The sequence below is a fragment of the Notothenia coriiceps genome, unplaced genomic scaffold (genome assembly GCF_000735185.1).
Source record: "Notothenia coriiceps isolate Sejong01 unplaced genomic scaffold, NC01 NC01_scaffold00005560, whole genome shotgun sequence".
Taxonomy (NCBI): Eukaryota; Metazoa; Chordata; class Actinopteri; order Perciformes; family Nototheniidae; genus Notothenia; species Notothenia coriiceps.
This window is the reverse complement of record NW_011338261.1, coordinates 115,311-124,155: the sequence shown is the minus strand read 5'-3', so window position 1 is coordinate 124,155 and position 8,845 is coordinate 115,311. Positions and strand designations below refer to the sequence as shown.

Here is an 8,845-nt window from a genome sequence, read left to right as displayed (position 1 = left end):
ACATTATTTTATATATATTAAATATTTATATATGTATTTTGATATAGTCTTAAAGTTAAAACCGGCCGTTTGAGTGCAACCACAATTCCTACGTGGCCCGTGATGAAATTGAGTTTGACACCCCTGGCCTAAACTATTCTCCCTGGCTGTCAGTAGTTGCCTTTTCATCATATTTCTGTCTTTCCGCCACACATGAACACAACTATTAACACACACACATACACATGTTAGGCTAGTGAAGCTAAATGTTTTATGAATCTTCCATCAACTTTCTTGTATTTCTAATAGCATTTAGACTCGTTGTGCGCTTTATTCAAGCCCATTCCTCCATGTTTTGAGGCCAGCCCTGAAAGGAGCACCCATTATGTCTCTGTGTTTGAGTCCATCCTCAGGGAGTAACCAACCTCCCTGTATTTAAACAGCAGGGCCTGTTTGTATCTTGATGGAAATCGCCCTCCTCTGAAAAGGCCAGCAGCCGATGAAGAGCAGAACAAGACCCTCTTACTGTGGCTCCCTTTTCTCTGGTCTGAGGATATAGAAAGCTAAAAAAGCAGTGTCAATATACAGTAGTCCTGTTAAAGGAATAATCAATATCTTACCATTTAGACAGTATGAGAGAAGACGAGTGAGGGATGAAGAAAGAATTGACTAAAGTGCAATATTTTGCAGGAAGAGTGTAGTTTAGATGTCCTAGAGTGTGAGCTGTGTGAACACACACTCTGTCCGGACATTTATCTGTAACGCCTGCTGCTCTGCTGACAGTCACTGCCCCGGGATGTTGCAATTAGAGGATATTTTAATTCAAATTGCCATAAAATCATGACAACATGTCTTTTTCAGCAGGAACCGTAAGTAAAACCTCCTTAGGCACATGTTGTACCGGATGTCAGCCACACATTGTCCGTCACATGGGGCTGTACAATGTTATTTCCACAGTCCCTAGGAGTAAATCTAATGAGCTTTTCTATAGCCACACTGGAATTATGCACAATTGCACAAACCACCAGGTGTTTTTATTACACAGCCTCAGTCCATTCAGCGCTATTCCCCCGCAGTGTTTCTGTGTATGTTTATGTTTCTATAAGGTATTCATGAGCAGGCAAAAGTGGAACATGGGGGAGGGGGGGTCCCACTAACTTTGGCTGCCCACTGTTTTGCCTGTCTGAATATTCGTCCCCGAAGGTTTGTTTAATTAAGGCCCTGGAATTAACTGCACTTTGAGATGTGAAGAGAAACAACTTCAAAACAACAACATGGCAGCCTAACCTCACACAACCCACTCTTGTATGCATAACATTCATCACTTTCATATCTAGGTCATCCAACTCTATCGAACAACTTTCATTAATCTCCGCTCATAGCGGGCACACTTTTATGTGGCTCTTATTCATTATATAATGTTTTGAGAGAAGGTGCATATTTTGCGATTCATTCAGTGTGTCCACCTTACAGAGACTGCCCAATGGCTCCATAGACGCCCACGATGAAGGCAGCCGGGTGTCCGAACTTCAGGAGCTGCTGGATCGGACAAACAAGGAGCTGGTCCAGAGCCGCGAGCACTCTGCCACTCTCAGCGGTCGTATGGCCGATCTCGAGGCAGAGCTCACAAATGCACGCAGAGAACTGTGCCGCAGCGAGGAACTGTCAATCAAACAACATAGGGAACAGAGAGAGGTGAGAGCAAAGGAAGCGTGCGTTTGTTCTGGGAGCAAGAACTGAGAACAGCAGGTTACAGACACACAAATGTTGCACCCTGCTGTTTTGTGTGGAAAAACATGGTTCTAAAATTAGACTATATATTAAATATATCGTCATTATTTAAATCATATAATATTCACTGGCATTTCTTTTGTTTGCAGAGAAATGGCTAAACACGTTATTGTGTTATTGCGTTTTACACTAGTAACTATTGACATGCTAGATTATTTAAAAAAGCAAAACATGTGATAAGAGTTTTCGAAAAGGATTTTAATGCTTGATGGTAAAGCAAAATAACTATAAGTACAGTATTATCGGTTAGTGCAGATGCTTTCAGGCTATAATACAGGTGTAAAGTGACGGCTGTCAATAGTCACTTTTTCCACAGAATACAAAAATGAAAATTAAGACATTTCTCAACGGAAAGGAATTTTTGCTGCTCTCTTCATTAAGTGACATACATGATACTAATTTAAACATGTCTTGTATACTAACTTCAAAATTCCATCATACTATGAAGGCTTATACGGATATGTGTATGTATCATAAATTGTAAAAGAGGGAAATTAAGTCATACATCTAGAGATAAAGTTCACTTGGTATGTCTTTTGGCCATACTTGTTGTTGTAGGCTTGTCTCCTTTGGTCTCCCAATTTGTTTTGTCATTGTGTCTCTGCACCCACAGAGGGAGGATATGGAGGAGAGGATAACAACACTAGAGAAACGCTACCTGGCTGCTCAGCGGGAGACCACACACATCCACGACCTCAACGACAAACTGGAGAATGAACTGGCCACCAAGGACTCGCTGCACCGCCAGGTAACACACACACACACCATCCACCAGGCATACTACACAGGGAACCGGTGTCAAAACAACAACACAGTGAGCGGCTTTTTCACCAATCAGTTAACGAAGCCTGACATTAAGGACCAAATCATATTTAGAAAATGTGCCATGTCATTATTCCGCTAGGGTCAGGCTTCCTAGGATGTGTTGTAGTCCAAATGTGTTGTTAAGTGACACAAAAATGGAGTTGTGTGAGATATGAATTCAGGCATATGTGCTCCCTCTTTCTGTATCTCAACAATTTAATATTTCAGTTCTTGAAAAGGACTTCAATGTATATAAGGAATTGAAGAATATTATAGTCCTTATGTGAGGCAGCATTAGAAACATCCTGCTGAAAGGTTCATATGTAGTTCAGGGTCACTCTGAGTTTAGCTCCACATGGGGAATTCAAGAAAAACATCCTCCATTTGTGCCCCATGCCTTGTGCCCTTTCTACTCACTGGCTGCACTGCACTGATTAAACCTCCCTTATGATTGCACTAATGTCCCTCTTGTTTCTTTGCGTGTGTGTGTGTCAGAGCGAGGAGAAGGTCCGCCAGTTGCAGGAGATGCTGGAGATGGCAGAGCAGAGGCTGGCTCAGACCATGAGGAAGGCTGAGACGCTGCCAGAGGTGGAAGCTGAACTGGCACAAAGAGTGGCTGCACTTTCCAAGGCAATGCACACACACACACACATACACACACACACACACACATACACACACACACACACACACACACACACACACACACACACACACACACACACACACACACACACACACACACACACACAGAGCTCTCCATTTTCCCGGTGCATTGTTGCATGAATTTGAACCGAGTACACATTTCTTGCTACAACTGACCGCCCCACAACACTGATTGGCTGCTATCTTTAGACTGGATAATTCACAAGGCAAATTTCTTTCACTTCCTGTGTGATATCATTTATTATCATTTGCTATATTTAGTCAGGACTTTTTGAGGACACATATGTGTGTAAGTGTGTGTTAATTTGATTAGAATTACTGTGGAATGCATATTTAAAGCCCAGCACTTCTAATGTAAAGGAAGCCGTTTAACCCTTTTTCATCGTCACGTAAATTACTGTAATTAAATCATTCTGGCTGTGAGTTCCTTTGTTGGCCAAGAGGACCTATACCTGGCAGCTGGTGATCTAGGGCTAAATACATCCTTCATCCTTTAATCCATGCTTGATTAGCTGCATAAATACATCCAAATGGAGTCTGTTTCAAAAGAGAAAATTTGTTGAAGTCATTCCGCCCCCTCGTCTGGTTCTCTCACCAGGCTCGTCAGAGAGAGAAGATGAATGAGGAGCACAACAAGCGCCTGTCTGACACCGTGGATCGTCTGCTCACCGAGTCCAACGAGAGACTGCAGCTCCATTTGAAAGAACGCATGGCTGCCCTGGAGGACAAGGCAAGGCCTTCAAACATACATTCATCTGAGCAGCAGCTCATATTGCAGATCTTATTGCCTCTCAGAATAAATGAATATACAGTTCAGCACATGTTGTACTTGGTAACACAGATTTATTTTGACGCTCTTTCATGGTTTCCTTTGTCTAGAACTCCCTCATTCAGGATCTTGAGAACTGCCAGAAACAGCTTGAAGAATTCCACCACACCCGGGTCAGTACGACTCAAATGAATTAACTAATCATTGAAAAGTAGAAGTATCTCCAGTGACTCCAAACCAATGCAGCATTGTAATGCCCTGGACGAGTGGGACTCTCCTCGTTGTATTGGATTTAAGTGCTTCTTATATTTTAATGAAAAAGTAGCATTTATTTAAGTTAAACGGCTCATTTTCTTTCAATAGCTTTCTTATCCCTTGATCCAATTATTTGAAATCAATTAAGCAATGTATTAATACACTAATACACTTTACCAGATATTATTACTGCACTGGATAAATAGGACACACAACTTCTTTGATTGGATTTTGGGCCATTTTCTTTTTTATATGTATATTGTTATAAGATTCTTCAGCTTCTTATAAAAATGCTTATTTCCTTTCAATAACTGTCATGTCACGGACACAATTAATCAAAATCCACACCAGACATTATAACTACAATGAATAAAAAGGGCACACTTTCATATAATTTCAGTCCACCTCCTATTTTATAAAATTAAATGAACACTGAATCTTGCAAGACCAATTCTGAAATACATTTGACTGGTTGGTACTTGAAATGTATATCAGAAATGTATTTTAAGACCCTCTGATCAGAGGCCAGGACATGTACTATAATTGAGCAACTCCTGGTTCAGCCCCCCCCTTTCATAAAAGAATGCAATGGAGTGGAGTTATGCTTAAGTTACACTTTAAGAAGGACATTTGAATAAATGGCCCACAATGTTCATCTCTCCCTCAGGAGCGGCTGATTGGAGAGATTGATAAGTTGAGAAATGAAATCGACCACTTGAAACGCCGCAGTGGAGCGTTTGGAGATGTGTCTCACTCTCGGTACACACACACACACACACACACACACACACACACACACACACACACACACACACACACACACACACACACACACACACAGTACACCTCTTAGCATGCTCTCTCATATACACTCTCTGAAAAATGCCACTGTGTACATTATTGATGGAAAGCTATTTCTCAGATCTCACCTTGGAAGCGCCAGCGACCTTCGCTTCTCTGTGGTGGAGGGCCAAGATGGCCACTACAGCACAACTGTGATCAGGAGGGCTCAGAAGGGCAGAATGTCAGCGCTGAGAGACGACCCAAACAAGGTGTTACTGATGTCTTTATCAGGCCAAAACAACCCTGCACTTCCTCACATACACATACATTAAGCAGATGACTTACATAAGATCATGTGTAAACTATTCTTCTTCTAACCACACGCTTTATCTAAGTTCATGTCCGCTTTGCTAATAAGTGCTTGGCTACCTAACTTGCCATTCTCTACTAACCTCTCTGTCTCTCTGTCTCTCTTTCACCTGCTGCCATGGACATGCTGTCTGATGTAAGTTTCCTATTCATCCATGTCTTCTCACATCTGGCCACATATTTCCTACCTTATGTCTATTTTTAAATGTATGCATTATTAAATGTATTCATGATCAATGTAGTGTAGGTGTATCTAAGATGGGGACTTCATCTACAGATGTTAAAGCTCACATGTGTTTGTTTTTCCAGGTGTGCGCTGTGTTTGAACAGGACTACCCGTCTCTCCGCGGGAGCGTCAGCCACCTCCTCGGCAGCGACATCGAGGCAGACTCTGACATGGATGATGACGTCAGCTCCACCCTGCTTTCCCCCAGCGGGCAATCTGACGCTCAGACTCTGGCTCTCATGCTGCAGGAGCAGCTCGATGCTATCAATGAAGAGATAAGGTGACAAAGCACAGGCACATTATATTACAGCACACAACAGTTTCATGATCCCCATGGGGAAAGTGGGTCAGTGCAGCAGCGAGAAACAGGATACAGATAAAGGGAGAACGAAGTATTCAAGATAGTACAACTAATAATTACAAGACAGGGGAAATGTTGATACTGCAGCAATATTAAGACGGCTAACAGCTGATAGTGGCATTAGATCAGGATGATAACATGTCGATACGACTCTTCATTCTTCAGTTTGATTCCTGCTGGAAGAGGATGCTGTTTATTGCAGTTTACAGTAATAAAGGTTCTCGTGTGACACCTCAGAATATGCTTCTGGTGAGGAGATGCAAATGCATGCTGATTATGCTGCAGAGGAGCCAGACTCCCCGGGAGAAAGAAATACTGCTATAAATAGATATTTTTAAAAATGCAGTATTTCTCAAGATCTTTTATTTTTTAAGAATAGTTTAATATAAAAAATACAATTTCTACAAGTGACAATTAAAAATCCAAACCAATAATTATTAATAAAAACACTTAAAAAAAGAATAATAATCATCATTATTGGAAACATTAACAAGTATAGGATGAATCCAGACATACAAAGTAACATATGTTATCAAAATACAATAGAAAAATAATTGTGGAACTTTACATCAAATACTCATTGCTCCAAAGAAATATGCGTTAAAAAAATAAAAAATAAAAAAACACAAACATAGAAAATACATTTGATTCCACATAAGTAGTGTTATACTTAATTAACACAGAAATCCAAGGGGTGTGTTGTTGAAGAGATGGGATGTCTGTTAACTGTGAATGTGTGTGTGTGTGTGTGTGTGTGTGTGTGTGTGTGTGTGTGTGTGTGTGTGTGTGTGTGTGTGTGTGTGTGTGTGTGTGTGTGTGTGTGTGTGTGTGTGTGCATGCAGGATGATCCAGGTGGAGAGGGAGTCAGCAGACCTGCGCTCTGACGAGATTGAGTCTCGTGTGAACAGTGGCAGCATGGACGGCCTCAACGTGACGCTGCGACCCAGGGCGCTGCCCACCTCCGCCACCGCCCAGTCCCTGGCATCGTCCTCCTCCCCCCCCACCAGTGGCCACTCCACACCTAAACACCACTCACGCAACGCCAGCCACCATCTAGGCATCATGACTCTGGTCAGAGCTCTGCATGTCATACAGCAGTGTGTTCATTGTAATAAAAAAGCTGTACCAGTAACTGGATGTTGTTTTGTTTTTTATAGCCAAGCGACTTGAGGAAACACCGCAGGAAAGTAGCGGTGAGTTTGCAAGTACAGCTGAAGTTTTTTTTTGTCCAACTGTGGCTCTTTTGACTGAGCTGAATTTCCTGTCTGACTCTTCTAGTCTCCGGTTGAAGTGGACAAAGCTACTATCAAGTGTGAGACATCGCCCCCCTCGTCCCCCCGAAGTTTACGGCTAGAAACCAATTTCGCCCAGTTCACCGGCAGTCTGGAGGACGGCAGAGGGTACACACACACACACACACACACACACACACACACACGGAAAAGCAACACAGTATTATATATCAGCATCAGTAGGTACAGACTTGCTGTCAGGTTATTTTATGGGTCCACTTAAACTTTTTAACAACGCATTTGGAAGATTTTAGCGTTTTCAACTTTATCTGTTTTAACTGTTTGCAGCAAGCAGAAGAAAGGCATCAAGTCATCTATTGGCCGACTGTTTGGGAAGAAGGAGAAGGGTCGAATGGAGCAGACTGCTGCTGTGTGCAGGGAGGTTCAGCCTCTACCGGCCCTAACAGGTACATTTCATAATACTAACGGTATCCCATAGTTAAGCCGACATTCAGACAAGGTGTGTTTTGTATGTAGAGATACAATTGAACACTGTTGCGCTGTTTTCCAGACTTTGACATGGGCATCGGTGACACTATGACTCTGGGAAAACTGGGCACGCAGGCTGAGAGGGATCGCAGGATGAAGAAAAAGTAAAAGCATCCTTTCTTTCTGTGTTTTTGTTCATTTAGTTATGTTCACCAAACGTTTTCACTCTTATGTCTCACTTCTCTTGTTAGACACGAGCTTCTGGAAGACGCCAGGAAAAGAGGCCTGCCATTTGCTCATTGGGACGGCCCTACAGTCGTCTCCTGGCTAGAGGTACTCCTCCAATCTACTTATATCTACTAACCATACATTTTTACAAAACCTGCCTCTGTCTTGCTTTCTTTATGTCAGGTATTATGCTACTACTATCTAATAAATAAGATAAATACAGTCATCACAGCCTGACCTGCAGCCCCTTCCCCTTTCTATCTGACCTTTTATGGCGACAATATTGGTGACGTTGAATATCTTGATGACTCTCACCAGCTGTGGGTGGGAATGCCAGCGTGGTATGTGGCAGCGTGTCGTGCCAACGTGAAGAGCGGAGCCGTGATGTCAGCTCTGTCTGACACAGAGATTCAGAGGGAGATTGGCATCAGCAACCCTCTGCACCGACTCAAACTGCGCTTGGCCATCCAGGAAATGGTTTCCCTCACCAGCCCCTCTGCACCCCTTACCTCCAGAACGGTAAAATAATATGAACAAATATACATCTGCATACACAAACAGCCGGAAAATAAATGAGCACATGGAGTTACACACAAATGTAATCCAAGGATTGTGAATATGATCACATTACCCGACACAAAACACTCAAAACATCCTCCACTGTCAGCTCAACCTTCACTCTGCACCCTGGGGTGAGAACTCTTCACTCTGTGTTGCTTTTTTTTTTGTTCAGACCACAGACTCTTCCGCTGCCATAAATTGCATGTGGATCTGTGGGAAACAGACACACACACAAAGTGCCACATATAGCTACAAGCTACCTGCCTGAAATACACTCCCTCCCTTGGCATCACTCAACACAATGTTTGTCTGTCTGTGTGTGTGTGCGTGTG

General features: G+C 42.6%; 1 protein-coding gene across 2 annotated transcripts; it reads left to right on the top strand.

Annotated features, from left to right (window-relative positions):
- Window positions 1-1,494: 1,494 nt before the first annotated feature.
- LOC104942993 (liprin-alpha-2-like) lies at window positions 1,495-8,730 on the top strand. Of its 2 annotated transcripts, XM_010768311.1 has the most exons (15): window positions 1,495-1,674; window positions 2,384-2,518; window positions 3,070-3,242; window positions 3,763-3,970; window positions 4,120-4,182; window positions 4,932-5,023; window positions 5,187-5,316; window positions 5,726-5,922; window positions 6,846-7,074; window positions 7,161-7,196; window positions 7,282-7,403; window positions 7,584-7,702; window positions 7,807-7,888; window positions 7,976-8,057; window positions 8,271-8,730. In XM_010768311.1, exons 1-15 carry the CDS (start codon window positions 1,582-1,584, stop codon window positions 8,478-8,480), a joined length of 1,971 nt encoding a protein of 656 aa, XP_010766613.1. In that variant the 5' UTR covers window positions 1,495-1,581; the 3' UTR covers window positions 8,481-8,730. The 2 variants fall into 2 exon arrangements, with proteins under 2 accessions (XP_010766613.1, XP_010766612.1); XM_010768310.1 differs by lacking the exons at window positions 1,495-1,674; window positions 2,384-2,518; window positions 3,070-3,242 and having other exon boundaries at window positions 3,796-3,970; window positions 5,747-5,922.
- Window positions 8,731-8,845: the final 115 nt, after the last annotated feature.